At 41.2% G+C, this 25,717-nt stretch overlaps 1 protein-coding gene across 4 annotated transcripts in view; it reads left to right on the top strand.

Annotated features, from left to right (window-relative positions):
• The window catches only part of ULK4 (unc-51 like kinase 4), a 454,563-nt gene that overhangs the window by 251,980 nt on the left and 176,866 nt on the right, over positions 1–25,717 (top strand). For all 4 annotated transcript variants that reach the window (XM_090050395.1, XM_090050394.1, XM_090050393.1 and 1 more), the window contains one exon: positions 1,345–1,393. In XM_090050395.1, the coding sequence (XP_089906521.1) occupies positions 1,345–1,393 (49 nt within the window). The remainder of the gene's footprint in view (positions 1–1,344; positions 1,394–25,717) is intronic.

Here is a 25,717-nt window from a genome sequence, read left to right on the forward strand (position 1 = left end):
CTGGCAAATAAGCATGAAATTCACTGGCAAAGTCTCTCTTTCATCATTTTGTAGTAGTTAGACTTTTAATGCTAAGTATGCTGGAAAAAAAGAGGCTCAAAGCGGGAGAAACTAGGATCCTTTGATAAGTTTGGCTTCAATCGCTCAGTGCCTCAGTTCTCCATCTATATAATGGGGAGATATATTTGAATATTGTGAAAATAAAAACCATAAGATAAACACAGAAGATATTCAAGGCCAGGTTTGAACAGTGTGAAATAAGGCATGATACAACTCACTGAGTGACAAGGGGGAAAAAACCTATTGAATAAGTACACATTCACTGAATAAAGCAGATGTTCTGTGGAGAAAAATATTATGTAGTCATGAAATTAGAGACTGTATCATAATGTGTGTTCACAATTAGGCTAAATTTAAATTAATGTAAACAATCTCAATTCTGTTTCCTGACGTATGAATGCTCGCAGAGTTAATGGTAACATAGTTTTGTTTGTTTTTAATGTAAGAAGCTTTTAAAATTAGACTATTAAAATAAATTTGAACACTTTTAAAGTAAATCAGTTTCTAGCCCTATGGAATGCTGAGACCTCTTCCTGTTCTCTCTAAAATCAACAACTGTTTTGCAAAACACTCATTAATTTTAAAGGAAGCAGACTGACCTTACAGTTGCTTACAAATGTATTGTAAAGTTTAATTTATATATATCCCTTTGACATCCTCTTGGAAAATGCTTCAGAAATAAAATTGTTCCTTTTTTCTGAATATTCCACTATTAGAACATATTATAAGAAAAATATAGAACACGTTTCATATTTGTTTTTACTGGGAGATAGCTGAAATCCACTAGGTAATCATTTCCTGACTCTCTTTAAAGAGAAGATGCTGCATATTCATTGTACATTAATATGTTAAAGTAGAGAGGATAGTTAATGGAGCATACATAAAAAATTAACACGCAGTCTGCTTATAATTTTGCTGTAGGCATTGTAGTCTATTAGTTTAAATTATTTCATGGTCTACATTGACTGCTTGATAGTCTTTATAGTATTGTATTTCTAAATTTTAATTAATTTCTGCCATTTTAAAAATATTAATTTACTTACTGTTCCACTCACTTGCCTCACATCAGTAAGTCAGACCTAGGAGTAATTTCCAAAGAAGTATTACATTGCTGTTTCTATTTAATAGCTCATTTATGTGAAGAGTTAGTCAAAGGCTAGGGTTCTGGGTCAGAGATTTTCGCAACAAAGACTTTTGAGCTGCATTGCTCCCTGAGTAACTTGTATGTTAAATACCAGTTGACAATTCTAATATAAAAATATATGTATCTTAATGTTTTTACAGCCTGGTTGAAGAGAGCAATCTTGTTCCAGTTCTTTTCCAAGTCATTCTGGTAAGAATGCATTCATTTTTATATTTAATTTTAACCAAATTTTAAATAAATTTGTTTAACATCATTTGAAATGCCCTGACTGAAAAGTTCTACTCATAACTATTTATTTTACTTGGACATGACTATATATGAGTCCTATGGCATTTTTTGGGTAGTTCAGCTTCATGGTATCTGTCAGTACATAAATCTCCAACTTACACAGACATTTATGTGGAATCTCACTAATGAGCAATAATTTTCTTTTATTTTACCACTCATAATTTTTCCTTATTTTTACTTATCTTATCTCCACCAGCAAACAGTATTAGTTTTGGTTTCACTGCATAACCTCAGAAAACTGTCTCCAGATAGCATTTTCAGCATAAACAAACTATTACTGTTAACTCCTCATACCAGCTACTAGAGCTGTAGGGTGCCTGTACACAGCACAGGTTTTAATCCTCATTAAATTAAATAGGTTTATAGAATTTAAATTTGGTGGTTGTTTTTTTTTGGAGCGTCGCATCAGTGTTTGTATTTTTTCAGTCCAGAGGGGATGTCTGTGCAGTTACAAACTGATTCAGCCTAGGCAGGTTAGATTAACCTGCAAAGATTTAATCAATTCAGGCTTTTTGAATGTCTGTCTCTAGCTTTGAAGAACAAGCAGGAAACCTGCTTGTGCAAACAGTCATGTAGTTGCAGTGCAAGAAAGGGCAAAAAATGTGGTGTGTACAAAGGCCTGGAGTTTTCAAACTTTTTAGACTCAGGACGCCCCTCGTTAGACTCGAGACACCTCTCAGAAAATGTCAGTTCTTAGTTATCACTTGTTTTTTGACTACAGAAAAATAATGGAGCAGTTTTTCTATTGTAAAGAACTCAGGAAGACCACAGCAGGTCAGAATGTATTTAACACTAGGAATTCTTATTTGAAATTTCTGGCTTTATCTTGTGAATCATTTTGTTTACCTAACAGCACTAACATTATGTAGCACCCCGTGGCATGTTTGAAAGGATCTGAAGGCATCACAAGTTGTAGAGTGGCACCCTGTTTGAGATTCACTACACTAGAGCCACATCTTTTGAGAAATGGTCAGGGAGTACATTTGGATAGATCATACAACACTAGTAGATTATTCATGTTACTGGAGTACTGAAAAAAAAATGCTACAGTTTGGGCTGGAAGGTGAGTACTGTGTTAACTACATGAGATGCTGCCAGTAGCAGGTCCAGGAAACAGCACAGGTAGTGAAAAGTATAAGAGAACAATACAAAAAGAAGTGAGAGAGACTGGCTTCGATGATAATCATGTTTACATCTGATGTGCTGGATAACATGCAGTTTACCTTTCTTTTGTTTGAATGGGGTTACTGTACTTAAGTGAGGCATTCCCTGCTGTAGTTCGTCCAGTGGTGCTATTTGAAAAAGCAAAGAGATGAAAGATAATAAATTGCCATGTCCAATCACATGAGTGCTTAGCCACGTCCAGTAGTTGGTTTTCAATAGTGGCCAGTACTAGGCCCTTCACCACTACAGACCTAAGCTACAGCCTTCCTTCTCTTCCGCCGCCAGCCCTCCTCCCCCACTATTCTTATACATACAGTGCAGTTGTAACTGTAGAGTTCATTACAGGTTAATGGGGAAGTGGTGAATTTGGAGGTCCTTCTTAAAATACTGATAGCCCAGTACTCTCCAGTCATTTCCAGCTCTTTACCATTTCTTTTTTAACACTTTTTTCCCCCACAAATTCATATGAGGTAAGTTCGGTCATGTCAGGGTGTTCTAGGCGAATACTAAATAGTTTGATTTATGTAAGGCAAGCACATTACATACTTTTTATTGTAAAATCCTTTGACATTCAATCTCATTTAGATTAGTAGTTCATAAATGTAGTTCTGAATCGACTCTGATTTTTCCTCCTTAGGATTAAGTATTTTCATCTTCACTGTTTCATTGAGTGATTTATTTTACTGCCTATTATTATAAATCACTTTAATATCAAATACCTAGAAACACCCCTTTTTATTAAAAAAAAATCTTTATTGATGGCAGATTTTTTTTCCAGTAGCATGCAGAATACTGTTATCATGACATTTTATAATCACATGTATACACAAATCTTTTAAAACAATTCGTATGTCAAATATTAACCACAAAAATACACAGATAGCATGAATACACAAATGCCACTAATAGCTACGTTACTAACCCAAATCCAAAGCAAGATGGTTTTTTTCCTTATTCAACATGGAGACAATAGAAAAGCCTAATCTTGGATTTCAGTACTGGCCTGGGGCAAGTGTCTAATACAGCTGCAGCTCTGAGATGGGCCAGAGCTGGAGCTGTTGCCAGACCGGGGCCAGACCTGGAGCTCCCACTGCTTCTTTCTCCAGGCTAGGCCCTCAACTGCTGCCACTGCCTAAGTCCAGCCCCAGAGCTGCTGCTACTGTCTGCCTCAGCGCTGTCATGACTGCCTGTCCCGGGATGGGTCCAGAGCCAGAACTGCTACTGCCCCTGCTGCCTGGCTGGGGTCAGGACTCCAGGTGGGGCCAAAGCTGCCAGGACCAGGACAACTGCCTGGCCAGGGCCAAGAGCACAGAGACACAGTGGCTTTATTCTTTGGGTCAAAGCTAGAGCCAGAGTCAGAGCATGGGGAGGGCAGTCACTAGGGGGACAAGTGGTGAGGGTCAGCTCACCTGCTTCCCTGCCACTGCCTTCCCTGCTGCCGCATATAGGGAAGGAATTTAAGATAACCCTCCAATAATTAGATTCTATATATGTCAAATTATAGCAAATTTATAATTTTCCTTGTATAGACTCTAATGCGGGGGAGGGGGAGAATAGTCTTAAATTCCAAGTCACCTTAGCTTTGAGAAAATATAGTCATTTTGTTCCAAGTCCTATTTATAAATACTAACTAAATAATTATATATACTAACAAAAGGAATATACTATAATATTTTTAAATATTTTGTGCTAAGTTACCCAAGTACCAGAGTAGTACATGAACCTTAGCCTTCAGAACTGTGGCAGTTCATAGGCATGCAATTGGTCACCTTGGCTTAAGGTATGGGGAGCAGATGCTGCTTAGCTCCTATGGAGACCAAGAGAAGTCAAGCAGAAGGGAAGTGTTCAGGTATTCATTCCTACCTAAGAAACCCTCTCATGCAGGTGAGATCTTCATCACTGCATGTCTCCTAATACTCTGCATACTCTGTTTCTAGTGGGAGAGAGTTATTTCCTCTGCTGGAAATAAAATGGCCAGGAGTAGTCATAGATTTTGGGAAATTATATGTTCCCCCCCAAAAAATACCCTTTATTCAATATAGTACCTCTGGTATCTGCGGTCTGCTATGTGAAAGTGGAGAAATTGGAATCAATTGGTAACTTTATTTTCATTGTACAGTTTGATCTAATGTGGTCTACAAGTTGGTTACCCCAAGATATCCCAAGTCACTGGAAAATGATTGCTGCGTCTGGTGGTCCACTGAAACTTAGGTTGTGTCTTCTACTGCAAAGCTTTAGAAACAAATCATAGCTTTTAGGGGAAAATTACTCTTTCTTCAGCCTGCCCCATTTTTCTAAGAAGAGACAGTTGCATGTATGTGGCATTTGGGCTCTGAGAGAATGCCACTTAGGGGTACCCAAATGGTTTAAGATCAGAGGTACCCGAGACTGTTAAGGCAGAGCAGTTGTTTCCCTGTCTGACCAATTCCAGTCAGCCATGGAAGTATTTTAAAGAAATCCACATATGTTAGTAATAAACCTGCTCTTTTTTTGGCCAAGAGGTCAGACTGAGAGCTGTTTATGACAGCTTTTGTTCTCTGTGACCTCTGTTTTTGATGAGAAAGAAAGAAGCAAATGTTTGTAATAAACAGTTCACCCTTGCTGACTTTGGAAAATAATCTGTAAGCAGTAGAAGAACAAAAAAGATGTCAAAGCACATTCCAAGTATTTTGTGTTTCTGTTGCTTGTACACAAACATACTAAGTGGTCAATCTGGATGGAAATGGAGTAGGGAAACAGTTCCTACTGTCATGGCATCAGATAGGAATTCAAATATAAGTACAATAAGCAGTAAGTTATTAACTCAAGTATTGCTCTTACTCTGAAGATCTAAAAACACCTCATACACACAAGTCTTGCCACTTCTGACATTGACACCAAAGCTGATTGGTTAACTGGTCTTTGGACATGTCTATACTTCAGGGCCAATCTCAAAAGGCAGGATAGATTGGTCCATATTGAGCTCCATGTTAGGTTAAAGCTAGCCTGAATTTCTTTATACTACTAGTGTGAAGCCACTTCTTTTGAGATTAATCAAAACCCAGTATTCATGTCTTTAAGCCTAGTTTATGACTTTCTACATTACCCAAAGGTCCCATGCTTACTACATGAACTGTGCAACACAGCTTATGGTAAGAAAATTCCACCAATTGCATGGACATAGATAGGCATTGTAACGTCTAGAGTGAATGAATGAGAACTCAAAAATGGAAAATGTCTTGAGAAATTAAGCCTTGTAATATCAGTCCCTCCTAAGGTATGTCTGTGCTGCAAGCAAAGGTGTGATTACAATGTAGGTATGCATATCTATACTAGCCTTTAGCTAGCATAATGGCAAGACATTCTGCAGTAGTGGCAAGTTGTATGTGCTTTCATATATGCACATAAGATGGAAATAAATTACTTTCTATTTCTTAAATATAACTGAAGTGACAATGTTTACCAATTCAGTGATTGGTGATTAATTTTGAAGACTAACTAATGAAGACTTGGTATTTGTTTTGTAGATAATTAATTTGTAGAGCTTCCAGTTCAGCATTTTTATGAATGCTAAACTCTATCAAGATTTTAAGGAAAAATATTGTAAAAGAGAGTTTTCCTACATAGAAACAATGAGATTTAGTGACAGTGATTATAATATACCTTGAAAAATATAGGATAAGGAAAAACAGTGTAAAAACTGTCAAAGATTTGTCTTATTTTGAAATTAAAACTCAAGCTTTCAATTTACAGACATATGTTAGCAACATTGACTACCACTGAATTTAGTTCATTATTTTAAGTTATGAATGGTGTCAGTTGGTACATTGTAAGTGCTGTGAGGGCAGAAGGGATTATAGCAGAAAAAGAAACCAACTAGAAAGTGTAAAATAAAGTGTTGTTTTATGCTGTGTCTTATACTATCAAATGCCCTCCTGTTAGCTTTTTCTGCTATGTTCAGATTCATTTGTGTCCCAATATCAGACATTTGTGCCAACGTTAAATTTATGAGCCAGATCAACTATCTAATTCAGTATCAGTGTTCTGAATGTATAAAGTATAAGCTACTATTCAGTAGCAGAATACTGTTATAAACGCTCCATAATAGTGTTACAAATGTATTTTGCCCCCACATTTGTATAATATATATTTGCATTTTAGAATTATTGCCAACATTTTGCTAAGTAACCAGCAATAATATCATTTTTATATTATTTTCTACTCTACCTTCCTTTCTGGGTAGTTCTTATTATAGTCACTGGGGGAGAAAAAAATCAATCAGAATTAAAGACCTTGAATAAAAACTGCACACATCGTAAAAAGTGTTGTTTATCTGCCCTTACTTTAGGGCTATCTGACTGCAAAGTATTGCATATAAAAGAAATCCTATAAAGTTGGTGAAATTGTATTTTTTATGTAGATAAATTTTAATACAAAAGCTAATGATGTTGGTGATTAGGAGCTCAGCACTATTCTTTTTTTTTTAAAGACAGATAGCAACTATATACCTACCCTATTAGAAATTTTAGTGCAAGTTTTAATGTACTAGCTTTTCAGAGTTCAGTTTGTGTTATTAAACAGGTTTTATACGGTGCTGTCCTTTAAAGGTCAATGCCCTCATTAAAATGTATAGTGATATAGCTGGAATTTAAAGTATATCCTTGTATTGAAAATGTATTTCTAATGGGACTGAAGAATTATTTGTTGCAAGCTCTCTTTTACAAATGTAATATTGTTTAGTACAAATAGGGTGCATCTACACATGCAATTAATAAACAGTAATAAACTCAGGTGCATATTGCTCCTGAGTTTATTGCTCCTGGGTGCTGCATGTGAACATGTGCCCAGGACCACAGCACGTTGAGCTGGGTTGGAGCAGCCCCTGCTGGCAGCTCTGTCCTGGCTCAACATGCTGCAGAGGTGCATCACCCACATTAAAGCACCCTTATGCCCCAGCCAGCGCTATCAGTGTCTAAACATTCATGGGTACAGAGTAAAAAACCTCTTGTGTTTACAAGTACTAACCTATGGTGGAGTTAATTAGTTTACTCCATCCTAATAGCACTGCTCATGTAGATGCTGAGGCATTTACTGTGGAGCCAATTAGGCAACTACAATAAATATCTTGTGTAGATGCTGTGGGCATGTCTAAACTGAGCAATCTAACTTTGTCTTAAATTATCTAAAATTATATTTCATTCTATTGAAAGTACTGTGAAAGTAGTTTGTATACTTCAAAGTTTGTTTGATGTTTGTAATTTACTTTTAATGTAAAATTATTAACAATAGCTTTGAATAATGATTTAGTCAAAATCTTTGATCTATCTAAAATACCAATACACCATGTCTTATTTTAAAAAGACTCCAGATTTTCCACTGAAATTCTTTCATTTTGTAGAAGTTCTCAAAGATATACTTTAGAAAACCAAAAAGAAAATCAGATCAAAACAGCTATGGAACAATTCTGTTCAATATTCACCTTTGGTTCTTATTTTTCTGATTTTTATCTAAGTTTGAGCTTTTATATTCATTATTGGTTTTGGTGGCATAATTCATTATTTACATCTCAAAAAGTTAATTCATTCCTAGGAAGTTTTAAACCCATTGCAAAACTAAAACAAATGGAGCATTTACCATAGAAAGTCATTTCAAAGATGTTTTTTAAATCCAACAGTGTGATTCCCCACAATTGTCTCACTTTTTAAAATGGGAGGGTTAGATTTGAAGACCAGTCTGGATCCTGACCCTGCAGTGAAATCCTTCATTGCAGGTCCTTATTCCTGAGACGAGCCCTTTGAAGTCCATGGGACTCTACATAGGAGGTACACATCTGTGCATGCACTCTTTTTGTATGGGGCAAGATTTGAGTCTTTAAAATTGTGCTTCTTTAAGGCAGGAGCTTTAGTTTATATCACTATTTAATAATATAATATATAAAACCACTAAGATTTGTGAATAATTAAGTGGAGTACCTCATTCTCCTATTCTGTCCTTTTTATTGATGACCATGGTGCTGTATCTTAACTTGAATTGTGGATCATATCTTTTAATTGTCTATGCATTACTGGTGTTGCATATAAGCATGTAATAGCTCTCAAAAGAACTAAGTAATTGAGTAGACAGGCTAATTTGCATGAGAAATCTTTGGCAGTTACATTGACATAGACAGCTACAGTTCTACTTTATAATTCCTCAAGCAAACATTCTTATTACAGTATGTGAACTGTCTTTTATTTTTGTTTTAGTTTTGTTTTTGCTTACATCACTGGCACGTGAACAAGGGTATTGCTGCTGCAATTTGTGGTTAAAATAAAGTAGAAAATCTACCTGCTCCAGTTTCTGTATAAACAATGTTGCGGAGTTTAGCCCAATTTGCAAAATTGGTATAAAAGGGTAAATGCGTTGAGAGAAGTAATAGGACTCTCATTGGTCCTTTCATTCCCTCTAGCCTCTCTTAAACTCTGGGAATATAGGTAGACAGCCTTTTCAAGGGATTGGTTTGGAAAAGGATGTCAGGACTCGGTTACTCCTGAGGTGAGTTCAGTAGATGGGATTAAAAAGTTCATATCCTTCTCCTAGACTGGTAGGTCATTCAGCTCCCAAGCCAGCTCAGGTTGCCTGCAAGAAAGCATGCTTGTCCCTGGTCACACAGTTAGCTGCAGGTCAGACTGGACTGCAACTGATGTAGTAGAGTTGTAAAACTGTTTTCAGTAGGAAGCTGCTGGCATCTGCTGCCCTGGCAGTCCCTCATAGAGAATACAGCCAATGATATCAACGACGAATCTTCACATGTGAGTGCCATTTGTATTTCCACATTACAGACTGCAGTATAGTGTAGAGATATATGAGAGAGCTTTTTAAATGGACTGCCTTGCCTTCTTGAAGCAATCTAGCTGCAACAGTACAGAGCCAAGTATGAGGTATCTTAACCATTGAGAAGCCAAGTAGGTGATTTTGACAGCTTTAGATTTTGTGTTTTCTCACTTAAGAATCTTACACTGATCTGATTACTAAAATCTGAATGCTTAAAATGTTCTGAATGTCTTAAAGAGACCCCTCTTTAAGACCATAAAAGAAGGCCCAAATGACTAATTACTTTTGAAAATTAAGGTTTGAATCTCTTTCCCTCATCTTTTCTAATTCCAGACAAGAGATAAAAAGCATTTCACAGGAGTATTGTGATAAGTTTGTTTATATTTGAAAGATCTGCAATTTTTATGGCAATAAATGGCACAGAAATACTGATAAATAAACCCATTCCATTTTACAGAGATATGCTTGTAAAGATTAGAGAAGCATGCTAGACACCAGAGCTTTCGTTTTAATAAAGTTATGTAGCAGTATTTGTAACAGAAGGGGATGACCTTTGGACAAAAAAAAGATACAAAAATGAATATTATTATATTCTCTACCCCACAAAAATATGTTTCAAATTCTTCCTCTCCTGTAATTGTGCACAGGGATACTTTGGAATGTATGTATATATGTATATGCATTTCTGAAGACAGAATATAATCCACCGTCTTTATCATAGGTTGTATAGAGTAGGATCATAAGCAAGCAGAGCAGGAAGGAGCCTCACAAAATTATTTAACCAGCCCCCTGCCTCAAGAAACATCCCTGACTATAAACCATCCCAGCCAAGTTTCCAGTTTCTGTAGGTAACCTGCTCCGAAGCTTGCCTACCATTGAAAGAAAGTTCCTTCAAATCTCCAGCCTAAATTTCCGCTGCTGTAGCTTGAGGCATTGCTCTTAGTCTTGTCCCTATAGCCACAGAGAAAAGCCCATCTCCATCTTCTCTATAATTGCCCTTCAGGGATTTGGAGACTCTTATCAAATCCCCCTCAGTCTTCTCTTCTTGGATAGGGATAGAAGTTACACATAAACCAGTTTAAGTGATCAGAAACTGATTTAAACCTGTAACAGAATGGAAGCGTAGTGCATACAAACCAGTTTCAAAATGGCTGAAACTGGTTTAATTAAGATAAACCTGGTTGAATGTAGTATCAAACTTAACTGATTTGGGTCAAACCAGTTTATGAAACTTCTGTCCCAGACCCCTTCCTGGTTCAAGTTAAACCACAGTCCCTCAGCATGCTTTCCAGCCCTGGTCTGGGTGGTGCTGTCTGCTCCAGAGACCAGGGCCGACCTGGCCCCTCTGCTTCCTAGCTGCAGCAGTAAGGGCTGGCTAACAAGGGGGTGGGAGGGGGAGGGAAGCCTGCCTGGGGATGCAGCCCAGTGTACAGTGTGGGGGACTGCCCCCTCCCCACCCCCCCAGACAAATCCTGGCTGGGTTCTGGGGCCAGGGAGGAGGGTTAAACACCCCTTCCCCAACTCACTCACTGCTGGCTGCAACTGTGAACTACAAATCCCAGAGGCACCAGGAAGCAGGAAGAAGTGATAAGAAACCCTGCATATTCCTACTGTTGTAATTCTGGACTGCAAATCCCAGAGACCTTGAGGGCAGCAGGAAGAGGAAGTGAACACACAGCCAGAGAACCATGCTTTAGTGTCCCCCAGCCCTCCCTCCCCCTCTAGCTTCTGGCCTGAGCTACTGCAGACATGTGGCTGCGTTTCCTGAATCAAAGGTAAGTCTATTCACTTCTGTTTCAATTTAATCTGTGCAGTTTAACCTGTAAGGACTGAATCAGTTCAGCCTAAAGGCTGTCTGACTGTCTGTACCTAGCCTGACAGACTGAAAAACACTAGTTCTTGCCACCCAGACCCCTAATCAATTTTGTCACTCTTGGCTGGGCTCTTTCCCAAACTGTTCATATGCTTCTGGAAGTGTGGGGCCCAAAACTGGACACAGTACTCCAGGTAAGGCCTCACCAGGGCTGAGTAGAGTAGAAGAATCACTTCCTTTGATTTGCAAAAGACTCTCCATTTCATAGAGCCCAGGATGTTAACCTTTTTTTGCAACAAGAGCACATTGTTGGCTTATATCCAGCTTATGGTCTCCCATAACCCCCAGGTCCTTCTCTGCAGTACTGCAGCCTAGCCACTCATTCCCCAGTCTGTATGTATGCATGCAGTTATGCAGTTATTTCATCCCAAGTGCAGGACTTTGCACTTGTCCTTGTTGAGTCTCATCTGATAAATTATGGACTATTTCGCTAATCTATGCAGGTCATTCTGAATCTCAGTCCTACTCTCTGGAGTATCTGCAGTGCCATCCAACTTGATGTCATCCACACATTTGCAAAGCGTGCACTTAATCCCATCATCCAAATCATTAATGAAGATATTAATTAAAACTGGGCCCAGGACAGACCCCTGGGGACCACCACTTGATGCCTCCTCCCAACTAGACATTGAGCCATCAATAACTACTCATTAAGTATGAAGATCCAACCATTTTGCCATAGTACTTTCATCTAGTCTTTCTTTCCTCATATTGTTAATTAAAATGTTATGAGACAAGTGTCAAAAACCTTGCTAAAGTCAAGGTATAGCACATCCACTGCTCTCCCCCCATTCACAGGGCCTGTCATCTTATAGAAAGAAATCAGGGTGGTCAGGCATGACTTGCTTTTGGTGAATCTATACTGGCAGTTCCTGATCACCTTTTTCTCATCTAGGAGCTTCACAGTGGATTCCCTGAGGACCTGCTGCATGATCTTTCCATGCCAGGTACAGAGGTCAGGTTGTCTAGTCTGTAGCTCCCTAGATTATTCATCTTCCATATGTTAAAGATGGGCATTGTATGTATTCCTTTTTCTGGTTATCTGGGACTTCACCAACTTCCATGAGCTCTCAAAGAGGATAGCCAATGGCTCCAAAATTACCGTGGCCATTTCCTTCAGTACCCTGGAGTGCATCCTGTCCAGACATGCCAACTTGAAAGCATCTAGGTTTTCTAAGTACTCCCTAACCTGTTCTGCCATTACTCTAGTCTGTTTTCTTCCCCCTTTCCCTATCCTTTGTATTTAAATTACTTTATTCCTTTCTCTTTAGTACCTCTGGTCTGTCTATCTGTCTGTCTGTCTGTCTCTCTTTGCTGGCAACTGTGCTTATCATCTGATAACTGCCCCTGTTTGTAAAAACTCACTTTAATGGCAAGTGAGTTAATCTATTTAAAGCCTACAGAAATTGGTCTCTGTGGATGCATCTACATGTCACCTTACTGTGATGTAGCATTGTACTACATCGCCGTATGGCACACTACAGTGATGTAGTGAACACATGGATCTACATGTGATCACCAGCTATGTTGCCACAATGGTGCATACTACATCATCATAGTGGCAAAATCTGACTGTGCACTGTATGCATAGTAACTGTCCATGTTGTGCCATGCTTTAGTACTTCCAAAAGGTGCCGTAGCAACGTTGTAGTATGGCGAAGTGTAGACATGCCCTATATATAGGTGCTTGTAATTTGCTATGTATTTTAATTATACTAGATAATAGGGGTGTGCAAAACGGGTCATATTCTATTCAGATTTGGCCTGAATCAGGGACAGTGATTCAATTTGTTAATTTGGATCACTGTCCCCGATTTGATTCTGCTGAATCTGAATCTGAAGATTCAATGCAAATTCAGAAAATCAGCAATTTGGCCATAGACACAGCTTTAAATCGGTTTTTTTCTACATACCTTGAGGTACCAGGTGCAGCTCATGAACTTTGTGATGGTGGAGTGGATGGAGCATCCCACAGGAGCACAGGGGCCCCCCACGTGCTTGGCAGCAACCCAGAAGTGGACTGGAAATACTTCCGGGTCCGCTGGGGAGCATGCTGGGGGGCCCCCCCCATGTCACTCCCAGTTCGGTGATCGGCTGAGGGGGGAAATTCAAGTACCCCCCCACTCCGGACCCAGGAGGCACCAGTTGCTGAGCGGGGGGCGGGGGGGGAAGAAGGGGGCTTCTCGGCGCGCTCTGATGGACCTGGTGGACCCGGAAGTGGACTTGAAGTGCTGCTGGTCCTCTTCCAGGTTTGCTGCCAAGCATGCTGGGGTGCCTTCTGTGGGAGCTGCCTGCTACCTTGAGGTATGTAGAAAAAACATTCAAAGCTGTGTCTATGTCCAAATTGCTGAATCTTCCCAAATTGATCTGGAGAGATATTAAAGGGTCTCCTGATTTGATTCAGAGATTCAGTCACTGAATTGGGCCGAATCTCTGCTGAATAGAAACAGGGACTGAAGCTTTGCACAACCCTACTAGATAACTAAGTTTCTTAATTAAACAAAGGAACCACTAAAAGACTTCTTAATTTATTAAATAAAAATGTGTGGTTTTTTAGGCTTTGCCCTATAAAAGTAGATTTTTTATGGATAATAAACATGTATTGGTTGCTTTTATTGATTTTTAAAGCTAGCCATAACACAGAGGAATAAGAAATCCCAGAAGAGTTCACAGAGGAATAAGAAACAGACAGGTATATCAGTATCTGCTTTGGAGAAATGGAAACTATAGTTGCTGCTGATGACATCAAAACTTGAGTTCTCAGTCTATTTCTAATGTCATCTCAGTATCATATCTCTTTGATCTCTCAGATTATAATAAATTTATTTTCTTTCATTAGGATTAAGCTGTAAAAAAGCATTACTTCTTGTTTTTATTTTGGAAAAGTTTGTATGTTAGTCACAAGTGATCAGTCCTCGCTAGTATAGCATAACATTTTCTAGGTCATCTTGAAAAATAAAGAATTTGTTATCTGTGGTAGGTATTTCTTTGAACTATATTACATAAACATTGCTGGGCCTTGCACTCATGTGTTTCTTTAGGTTTGTGGTAGTTTATCATTTTATTGCTCTATCCAAAAGGGGAAGGGCTTTTCACTATATTGCTCTAAAGTGACATACAATTATATATTGAAACCTCCATTTTGTTTCTTTTTCAAGAACCATGTAACTGTTTTATTTGTGAACCTAATCCAAGGGAGAATGGAGACAGAGTTTGTACACATTAGCTGTATGTGTAAAATCAGAACATGCTTTGGATAACCATTATTTTTTTGCCTTTTGTTGATGACTGAAAACATCCAAAATGAGTGTTTAGTATATATTCACAATAACCCAAAGCTAAGTAACGGTTGGTTGGGGTTCGAAAAAGGCTTGTGTTGTGGTTGAGTTAAGGAATTGGAATAGGGATTCCTATAATTATAATACAGTCTCAGAACTGTAGGCGTTCAAATCAGCAAAGCCAGACTGAGACCTTGCACCAACTCACTACAATACCAAGCCCTGGACAAGGTCAGCAGGAGACCCTCTGGTTGTCACCTACAACTCCCTGGCTTGAACACCTTAGAAACATTGTTAATGTCTGTCAACTACTCCTGGACAAGGTAGCTACTTGGAACAAACCTGTCCTAGTTTACAAGAAGTCCCCCAATGTCTGACAACATCTCTCGAGCAAAAAGCTACCAAACTCTCGTTCTTAGCAAGGCACTGGGCCTTTCAGCAGACCCAGGTGCCTGCTTTGTCCTAGCATCATTACAGACCTTGTCATCACTGAACCAAATAATACAGATCATAACTTCCAAGGTTCATTCACTTGCAATTTTACCAACGTCATATGTGCCATCACATGCTTATAGTGCCCCTTAGCTGTCTAGATTGGCAAGAAGGGGTGATCCATATGTGAAAGGGTGAGTGAACACCAATTTTTCATCGGCTCCACAAAGACACAAAAACCTGTGTCCAGACACTTTGGAATGTCCCCAGACATTTCATCATTGACCTCAGAGTAGCTGTTCTCAGGCAGCAAACATTTAAAAACTGATTTGAACAGGAAATTGTGGAACAAGAAATACTCTATGGACTAGATTGCATTAAGAATTGTTTAAATAAGGGCTGTGGAGTCTTATCCTATTGCCTGTATTTGCTTTTGTGACTCCTTTCTTCCTATAGGTTCTTTGCTTATTTACCACTCCTAGAACTATCCCCTCCCCCCCTTCCTCCTTTTTATATTCAAATCATCCTCCATTCTATATATAATATAAGCTTTTATGAGCTGGAGTTCATAGGTACTAACTAAATTGTGTGTACTAGGTACTAACCTTAATTTAGTTAGTCTGTAAAATGCAATTCTACCCTGTCTTGTATTTTAAACATTGTCAATGAACAACTAGAAGAGGGACACCTTTCTAATGAGGTATATTTATTAAAAATAGTGTACTTATGTACTATATCCAAGGAAGAAGGGAAAACAGCTTTGGATTTAAAACTAATTAAATGTGGTAACTTACTTAATTTTTTGTTGGAAAGTTAAATAAATGGTTAGAAAATTATAGTTTCAGAAGCTGCTGGTTCAAAGCTATGGGACTAACCATTAAATTGTATTCAGAGGAGAATAAATTTAATTCTTTATGGGCTTTGCTTTTCAAACAGTTGGTGACTATCACAGCATATTTCTTTTTTACTTTAAAAAGAAACTGTTATGTTTAAGAGTTAGCAGCACATGGAAGGATTTACTATAATGACTTTCTGTACTCCAGGCAAGACAATTCTATTATATATTGATCATTTTGGAGCTGTATATTTCTTGGTCTTAAATGCAGAAGATCACAATGTATTCTTGTATCAGAAGTGCCGTGTTAAGCAAAAGTTTGTTTTTTATTGTCAGGAAGATTAAAATGTTATGATGAAAAAAATCAGAACTAATTAACAGAGCTATTGATGTATTCTCAAGTTGAAATCAATACATCGGGCCCTAAAAACAAAGATGTGCTAACACAGATTAATAGTTTGTGCTATCTGTGTAGATGCAGCATTAGGTTCCATCACAGTAAAAATTAAGGGCAAAATGTTAATCCATTTTGATGTTTACACTGTCCTTTTACGTACGTAAGAGAAGCAGTGTGTAATGCAGCCTGAAGCATCTTGCTCTGTACCAGCAGGTTGGCTGTTATAACTCTGATGGTACATCTCTACTTTCTCTTTCTCTAGCACAAAAATGGATTTTTACTACCAGTTGGTGATTAGTCCCAGATGCAATATAAGCTTTTAAAGTTCTATATTTCAATATTTTTATAGTGTACTTCTACTTGTTTTCATACTTTTACCCAGATATAACATGTTATTAATCCTGTTTACTTAATTCTGAGTGTTTTCACATAGATAAAAATCTAGAAATGATTCTTAAGTGCTGTATATCACTTCATTTTTATTAATGAAGGGTTGCAGAAAACTGTTTAAAGATTAAAATTCAAATTAATTGACACTTTGAGATACACCTATGATTTTTTTGCATGATTCATAGGCAACAAATCAGTCCTTGAGGGCCAAATTCTAAATTGTGTGTACTGTACTGAGTCAAGGATCTGAGTTTAGTATGTATATTTTACTAATACACACAGTAAAATCTGGTTCATTTGTCACTCCAAGAAGAATGGTAAATGATGACTAATTATCCACGAGTGACTAAATATCCATAGCCATTTTCAGTTTTTCATTGAGACTTTTTTTGCATGCCAGATCAAGACACAGTAAAAATATTTTTTCATAATTTATAATGAAGAAAAAGTGCTACAAAAAATGCAAATTGAACGAACCCTGCCCTAGCATAACAGAATTGTGGTAGGATCAGAGTGTTATTGTAGTCATGATGGCTGAAGAAATATTTCAAAATTGGAATATGTTTCTCAAGTGGAAAGGCTGATTTTCTTCACTGGAGTAGAAGTATGGAGACACTTTACTATAATGCCTGCTGCTTCTCCCTGCCCAGGAAGCAGCAGAGGTGAAGTCCAGTTTTAATCTTTGTACTGCTCCTGAATTGACAGGTTTTTGGCTACTTTTCATAGATGCTAGGGTATGAAGGGACCTCAACAGATCATTGAGTCCAACATCCTGGGCAGGAAAGAGGTCAAATTCTTATTCAGGCTTCTCTTAAAGACCCCCAAAGTAGGGGAGAGCACCACCTCTCTTGGAAGCCCATTTCAAATTCTGGCCAGCCTTATGGTGAAGTTCTTTTTAATGTCCAACCTAAATCTGTTGTCTCTCAGTTTGTGGCCATTACTCCTTGTTACTCCAAGAGGTGCCCTAATGAACAGAGCATCTCTGGTTCCTTGGTACGCCCCCCTAATGAATTTGTAGGTTACCACAAGATCACCTCTCAGCCTTCTCTTGTGGAAGCTGAAGAGATCCAGGTCCCTTAGTCTCTTGTCATAGGGCTTGGCCTGAAAACCCTTAACCATACAAGTGGCCCTCCTCTAGACCATCTCAAGGTTATCCACATCCTTCTTAAAGTACAGTGCCCAAAACTGGATGCAGTACTTCAACTGTGGTCTGACGCATGCCACATAGAGGGGAAGTATCACTTCCTTGGCTCTATTTGTCATACATCTATTAATCCATGATAAAGTGCAGTTAGCTTTGCTGATGGTTTTGTTACACTAATGACTCATGTTCATCTTGGAGTCCACTGTAATTCTGAGATCCCTTTCTGCTTCTGTGCTGCTGAGAGGGTTACTTCTCAGCCAGTAGGTGTGCTGTATATTTTTACGCCCTAGGTGCAGCACTCTGCATTTTGCAGCACTCTGTCCTTGTTGAACTGCATCCTATTGTGTTCTGCCTACTTTTCCAAACTGTCCAGGTTCGCCTTCAATCGTTCCCTGCTTTCTGGCGTGTTCAATTCCCCCCACAATTTAGTATCATCCGCAAACTTGGACAGAGTACACTTCATGCCCATATTCAAGTCACTGATGAAGACATTGAAGAGTACAGGTCCAAGGACTGAGCCCTGCAGGACCCCACTGCCCACATCCTTCCAGGTTGATACCGACACATCCACCACCACTCTCTGGGTACAACCCCCAAGCCAATTTGCCACCCACCAGACTGTAATCATCTAAGTCAGAGCCTCTTAATTTATTTATGAGAATGGGATGAGTTACTGTATCAAAGGCCTTCCTAAAATCCAAGTAAATGACATTCACCTCTACTCCTGTGTCTAAGTGTTTTGTGACCTGGTCATAAAAAGAAACCAGATTAGTCAGGCATGATCTACCTGCTGTGAATCCATGCTGGTTACCCTGCTCTATCATTTTTCCCACCGGACTCACACAAATATGATCCTTAATAATTTTTTTCAAAAATTTTTACAAGGATAGAGGTGAGACTAACTGGCCTATAATTACTTGGATCCTCCTTGCTCCCCTTCTTGAAAATAGGGACCACATTATCCCTTTTCCAGTCCTCTGGAACCTGACCTGAGAGCCACGAGTGCTCAAACAGCTGTGCCAGTGGTTCTGCTATGACACCGGCCAATTCCTTCAGTACCCTCAGATGCAGCTCATCTGGGTCTGCTGACTTAAATGCATCCAGTACATCAAAGTGACTGTACCAAGTCAGCATCAACAGTTGGTGGGCTGGTGTTCCTTTGATGCCCATCTAAGAACCCATTAGGAGACTTATATTGATCCTTGTTCAGGAACACTAAGGCAAAGGACTCATTGAAAAACACAGCCTTGTCCCCCCGTCTGTCACTAATTTCTCGTGCTTGTTCAGTAGGGGTCCTATACTGCCCAGTGCCTTCCTTTTACTCCCTACTAACCTAAAAAAAGACTTTTTGTTGTCTTTAATTTTTGTTGCCAGCCTCAGCTCTGTAGTTGCTTTGGCCTTTCTAACTGCCTCACTGCAAGTATGGGCCAAATAAATATACTCCTTCTTGGTAGCTTCCCCCGGCTTCCACTGCCTGTATGCCTCTTTTGCCCTTAGGCTTCCCTGGATTTCTCTGTTTAGCCAAGGAGGTTTTTGGCCCCTTTGCCCCCTTTCCCACACAATGGGATCATCTCCTTCTGCTCTCAAAGGATCACTTCCTTTAAGAACAATCACCCTTTCTGGACTCCCATCTCGCCAATGCCCCTATCCTGCAGTGCATCGTAACTAAACTCCTGAACACACTGAAGCTAGCCTTCCTAAAGTCAAGTATTTCCACCCTACTAGTTATCTTTCCCACCCAATGCGGTATAGTGAATTTGACTGATTGATAGTCACTGTCCCCAGGGTAACCACAAATCTGCAGCTTCCCTACCAGGTCATCCCCCGTAGTTAACACCAAGTCCAGTAAGGTATTCCCCCTAGTGAGACCGTATACCTCCTGTGTTAGGTGAAGGTCCTGTATGCAGATTGAGACCCTACATGAATGGTTGGATTTGGTTGACTGTTCCTCCCAGCAGATGTCAAGGTAGTTTAGGTCCCCCTCGACAACCACATCCCTAGACTATACAGTGTCTGAGAGCTGCCTCAAGAATTCCAAGTCTAGTTTTTCCTCTTGATGCAGTGGTCTGTAGCAGACCCCCACCACCAAGTCCCAGTCCCTTTGCCCCCAACTTCCATGTATTCTAACCCACAAGATGTCAACTTTTTCCTCCTCTGATCCTATTTTGATTACAGTAGATGTATAGCGCTCCTTAACATAGAAATCACACCCCCCCTTTTCTCCCTACTCTGTCCCGTCTATACAACCTATAGCCCTCAATGCATACTGCCCAGTCATGGGTGGGGTTCCACCAGGCTTCCCTTAGCCCCACTAAATCAAAGTTACTGTTTGCAAGCAGGAGTTCGAGTTGTTCTTGCCTGTTCCTCATATGCCTAGCATTAGTATAGAGGCACTTGAGCCTTCCGATTGGTGCCTTTGGTGCCTGTCCCCTCCCCCCACCCAGACCAGTTGTATATTTGGGGAGAAATTACTGGACCAATTGTATAATTGGAGAGAAAATAGATAAACTTGGAGTACAAAGTGCCATTCTTCAGTGCTGGGTGAGAATATGAGAATTGTATTATTAAATAGGGCCCCTGCCTCATTACTGAGAAGGGGGAGGGAGCCCAGGGCCCACTGGCCAGCCCAGCCCCTTTGAACAGACATAACGGTAAAAGGGACCTAAATAAAATGGCTACATGCCACAGATGCATAGGCAGTAATTGGCAGGCCTGGAAGTAGAGGGCCAGATGACCCAGGGAAAGGCTCAAAAGCCCCAGGTTTCACCCAGAAGGGGTAGTTTGACTGTAGGATCTGTGGGAGGCAGAGCTCTAAGGGACAGGCAGTCTATACCACCTGGAGGAAAGGACTGTGACCACAGAAGGGCAGAAGAAATCCTGTGCTGCAAGCAACACAAGATAAGTACTTTGCGCCTTTTGCATTTTTTGTTACCCTGGTGTGAGAATTAACCCCGGCAGGGGAGCTTATATTTGACAAGCCTTCTGTTTGGAAGCATATGCTCATGTTTTGATTTATGTTTGAACCAGAGGACCTGGGTGGCTGTAAGGGGTGGATTGGAGACCCCTAGGGTGCAGGAGAGGCACTCATTCTAGCCCACTTGTAGAGGGCTGGGGCCCTAGGGTGTTGCGTGTGGGCAGTAGCTCAAATATGTTGCAAAAGGGAGGACTGTGGCATGTCAGAGGACTGGGCATCTGGCACCAAGACTGGGGTGCAGTGTAAACTCCATGCCTTTACCTAGGGGCCAAGTGGCACAGAGCCCACAGAGGGCTTCAATGGGGGTCAAGAACCTAGGGTCCTGGTGCAGTGGACCCCAAGTCACAGGCCCCAGCCAGAGTAACAATGAGCCAAGGCCTGGAAGGGCCTGAGTTGAGGCAAGGACCTACCCCAAACTCCACATCTACCTCCTAGAGCAGCCTCCCTACTAACCTATAACATGAAGTCATGGCAGGCAAGATAACCATGAGGGGGGCAAGACACAGACAGCCTGAAAGTGAGGAATTTGGATCTCAGCAGCAGCCCAAAACATTAAGCATTACAGCTATTAAGCAGATAAATATTTCCTGTACCACTTCTTACTATAAAAATTCAGAATGACCGTTGTATAAGCATTACAGGATGATGAGAGAATAAAATCATCAGTTAACGATGTTTTTGCCAGAATAGAAAATTCTTCAAAATAGAATAGCTGATGATCTCTATCTTCTTGAATTAATAAAAGCTGAAGAGTAGCCAGTGCTTGTGGTTGGCAGATGCTATGGCAGACGTAGGCTAGTACCTTGTAAATCAAGCAGTTACTAGGAACAAATTTCATTCTCATTTAGTATGTGTACATTTGGAAAGGACTAATTATACTTTAATAGCTGACAAATTTAGTCAAAGTGTTTTATATATAAATCAATAGTATTCTGGGTGGGATTCAGTGACGGGGTTTATATCATTTATTGGACTAACTGTATAGTTGGGAGATTTGTTGGATAAGTTTGCAACATAAAGTGCCCTTTTTCAGAGTATTCATTAATAAGGCCATACCCAGTGACTAACTATCCAGGTTTCTCTAGAGAAACAATTCAGGTTTAGCATCTTGCAAGGTGTTACTGCTAGTTATCTGAATGTTTGGATTTACTGAATATGCAGTCTAGGTTCATATACCTGCTTGTTTTTGTGAGTTGAAATACCAGTCCCGTTAAGTTGAGCATCACAGAACAGGGAAATCTGCATTTTTTTTCCACTGGTCGTTTAGTATCCTTTAGGTACTTTAGTGTCTCCCAACAACTGTGTTTATTTCAGGGGCAGACAATTATTTTGGGTGGAGGGCCGCTTACTGAGTTTTGGCAAGCCATTGAGGGCTGCAAGGGTAGCCCAGCTCCTGGCATCTTGGGACCAGAAGTCCTGCCCCCTAACCCCTGACCTTTGCCACTGGAAGTTCCTCCCATTGAACCTCCCAAAAGTACTCATTTCAGCAAGAGCTTGCCATCTCAGAACCAGAAAAATACCGAATTATATTCTAAAAATCAAACATTTACTACAACATTCATTAATTTGATTTCAAAAAATATATTTGTCCTGATTTACATGCGTTTGTGTAGTGTACATAGAGGGGATTGTATAATATCTTAAAATGAAGTCTTACTCTTGTATATTGTGGGGAGGATGTGTGGGGGTAGGTATAGGTTTGTGGGTGTGTGTATATATGTGGGGTGAGGGAGCATGTGGGGGTGTGTGGGGAGCTGTGAGTATGTGGGGAGAAGGTGGCTGTGGAGGGAGAGGAGTGTACAACATCCTTCAGCAGGCAGAGCCCCCCACAGCTATCCTGCCAGCCCAGGCTCTGCGCTCCTGGCCCAAGACATCAGCATGGGCCTATGCTTCCACTCGCAGCCACTTCCCCCATCTGTCATCAGCTCCCCTCTGCCAGTTCCCCATCCCTCCCCACACTTGTCGCTCTGGCACCACATCCCAGCTGCACGGCTGAGACCACAGGATGCAGCAGGAGCTGGACTGGTCTGGTCTGGCTAGCACTGCACAGAGCCAGCCAAGAATCACAGGGCCCGGGCCAGCTCATGCTGCATACTGTGGCCCAGTGCTGCAGCCGGGGACCACATGGTGCCAGAGCAGCAGGTGGGGGGAGGGGCACGGAGGGGAGCAGTGGCTGTGGTGGCTGAATGGCTGCAGCAGGTGGGGTGAGTGGGAGTGAGTGGGTGCATGGAGCGCAGCAATACCTGGGTGGGAGTGCGGGGTCATGCTGGTGTACCAGAGCGAGAGCCAGCAGGGCCCAGTGCAGGGCACCAGGGGCACTCTGGAGCCAGGCTAGGCTGTGCCAATAGGGAGAGGGGGAGCCAGCCCAGCTCCAGAGTCCCTGCCAGCCTTGTCCCGTGCCTTTGCCGCCCCCTCTGGGCCCCGCTGGCCCTGGCTCTGGTGCACCAGTGTGGACCCCACGCTCCCACCCAGCTGTCATTGCCCTTCGTGTGCCCACTTGCTGGCCCTTTCCCCTGCTTGCCACTGCTTTCAGTGCTTCCCTCCCTGTGGCTGCTGCTGCTTCTCTCCACACTCCCACCTGCTGTTCCAGCACCACATGATTCCCAGCTGCAGTGCCAAGACCGCAGCAGCTGGCCCATCCTGGCCTGACTCTTTGGACTGGGGTGATCATGGGCAGTCCTCCCCTGCCTCCCCAGTTTCTGATCTGAATGTTCCTCTGATGCAGGGAGGCAGGAACAGCCCCAGGGGCCCAGGCCAGAAGGCTCTGCTTGACGCAGGGCTTTTGGCTGGTGGGGACAAGGCTGGGCAGGTCTTGCTTCCGCAGCCTTGGTCCTCCGGTGGCTTCCCCTGGGTCCTACTGCTCATGGCTCCTGTAATCTTTAACAGGCAGCCAAGGCCAGATAAAATAATTTTCTAAATGTTTTAGGGGCCCTGTGGGTCAGACTGGCCTGGTGGGCCAGATGCAGCCCTCAGGCTGTATTTTGCCTGCCCTGGTTTATTTCATATATCTGATTTCTTCTGATAAGTTGGCCTGACCAGATAGTGTCAGTTCTGGTTCCTTACATGCTGCCTTATTCCAATCTGTTGAAAAGAGTAATAAGTCAGCAAGCAGCATGTAGATCTATCACTGCTTTTAGATCATTTTACAAATTGCAAGTCTCCAGGAAAACCTTCACGCTTTCTCAAATCTCACCTCTCCTTTTGTCCTTAGGGTGTATCTTTGAATACCCAGGCATAATTCCCTTTTCTGACATTTACTCTGTATGTTCATGCCTAGTAGAAAATACTGTTTTAAATTCTGGGTCTTAAATATCAATAACTTCATTTAACAGATGAAAACATTTCTGCTTAACTTGATTCAGGGTCTTGGCTTAATTAATTTATTAGGAAAAAAGCAGTAAATTAGAAAGCATATTGACATGGAAAATACAAACATTATTTGTCCTGAGTAGTATTCAAGCCTGCTGGTATCTGATGTGTATTCAGTTCAGCTCTTTTTGTAAGAGGTTGCATTTCATTCATTCAGGTCAGTGCAGCAAAACAAAGATGAGTTTCATATTCAAGAGGGTGGTGTTCTGAAAGATGACTACAAGGCAGTGAAAAAAATTTAAAATGTTATTTTCTTTCATCTAGTAGGATCTGCTATATATTTATAGTTGATAAATTATAAGACGTTCTGTTGCTGTAGAAGTATGACTGCTTTATCTTAGAAGGCTATAAACGGGTAAATAACACCACAAGTAATCTATTGCAGTATTTGTACTACCATTGGGTTATGTATAACATGCTACAACACAGGTCTGATGACATAAAATATGTGCTAGGAGATAATGGTGGATACTGAAGATATTATAAAATACATTTATATGTAAATTTATGAACTATTATTATTTCATAATGAAATAATATCATTTTCATAACATTATGAAATGATGTGATAGGATGTTTTATTTCTATTGTCAGTTGTGTTTTTAACTATTCTTGTTCCACGTTGTTTATATTTCTAAGTTCAGTGATTGGAGGATTTGATAATTGTCCCGCATTTCTACGTTTAGTGGTTGAAATCTGGAAATTTATGAGCGATAACAAGTCTAACTGATTGTCCCGGGGCCCGAGGTAACAGGAGACACTTACCTGCAGCTCAGGACAGGAGAGATGCCAAGCTGGGGGGAGAACCCGCACAGCTCATTAGCCGCATCTTTGTATAGCTGCGGCCAGCAGCTGACGGCAGCACCGGATGCCAGCCAGGGGATTTAAAAATGGCAGCCGCCGTTCCAGAGGCAGCGGAGAGCCCGGGAAGAAAGAAACGGTTAGGGCCAGAGACAGTGAGGGAACTCTGGGACGGACAACCTCGAGCTGGCGTGCCGGAGGGAGCAGTGACCCCTAAGAGAAGATGACCGAGACATTGGCGGATCGTCCCTGGAATGGTGGATCAGGTGAGCTGCTAGAGGTCGGAACGACCCGGGAGGATTCTGAGGACCCTGAAGTAAGTGCCGGGGCGGTGGGTGCGAGCCATGCTGAAGAGGAGTGAAGGATCGTGGATCACCTGGCTGGAGGGAGATCAGGGCAGGGTCGCCGCCAAGACCAGCAGATGCCTGTTAAAGAGATAGGAGCGGGGCAGCCAGAGAGCAGCTAAGGGGAATCCCTTCCCTGCCCCATCCGGGCTAGGAGGGATCTGGTGAAGGGTCAGCATGACAGTGAGAATATCAGTGACTCCTAGTGTAGAGGGTTTTACCAGGTGAAGGGCTTGTGGTGCGGGGTATACAGATGGTGTGACTGAGGCACCGGTGTAGGTTAAGGTGAAGGGGCTTACACTGAGGTAGGGAATCCTCAGATGGTGGGATCGAGAACGAAGGACGTGTGGGAAGCCTGCAGAAGCAGCACAGAGCAGGCACGGGAAAGCGGAGCCCACAGGTGGTGTGAGGCCGGGGTGTAGGGGTGAAGGA

The sequence above is a fragment of the Crocodylus siamensis genome, chromosome 5 (assembly GCF_052110815.1).
Source record: "Crocodylus siamensis isolate JL-2025a chromosome 5, ASM5211081v1, whole genome shotgun sequence".
Lineage (NCBI taxonomy): Eukaryota > Metazoa > Chordata > Crocodylia > Crocodylidae > Crocodylus > Crocodylus siamensis.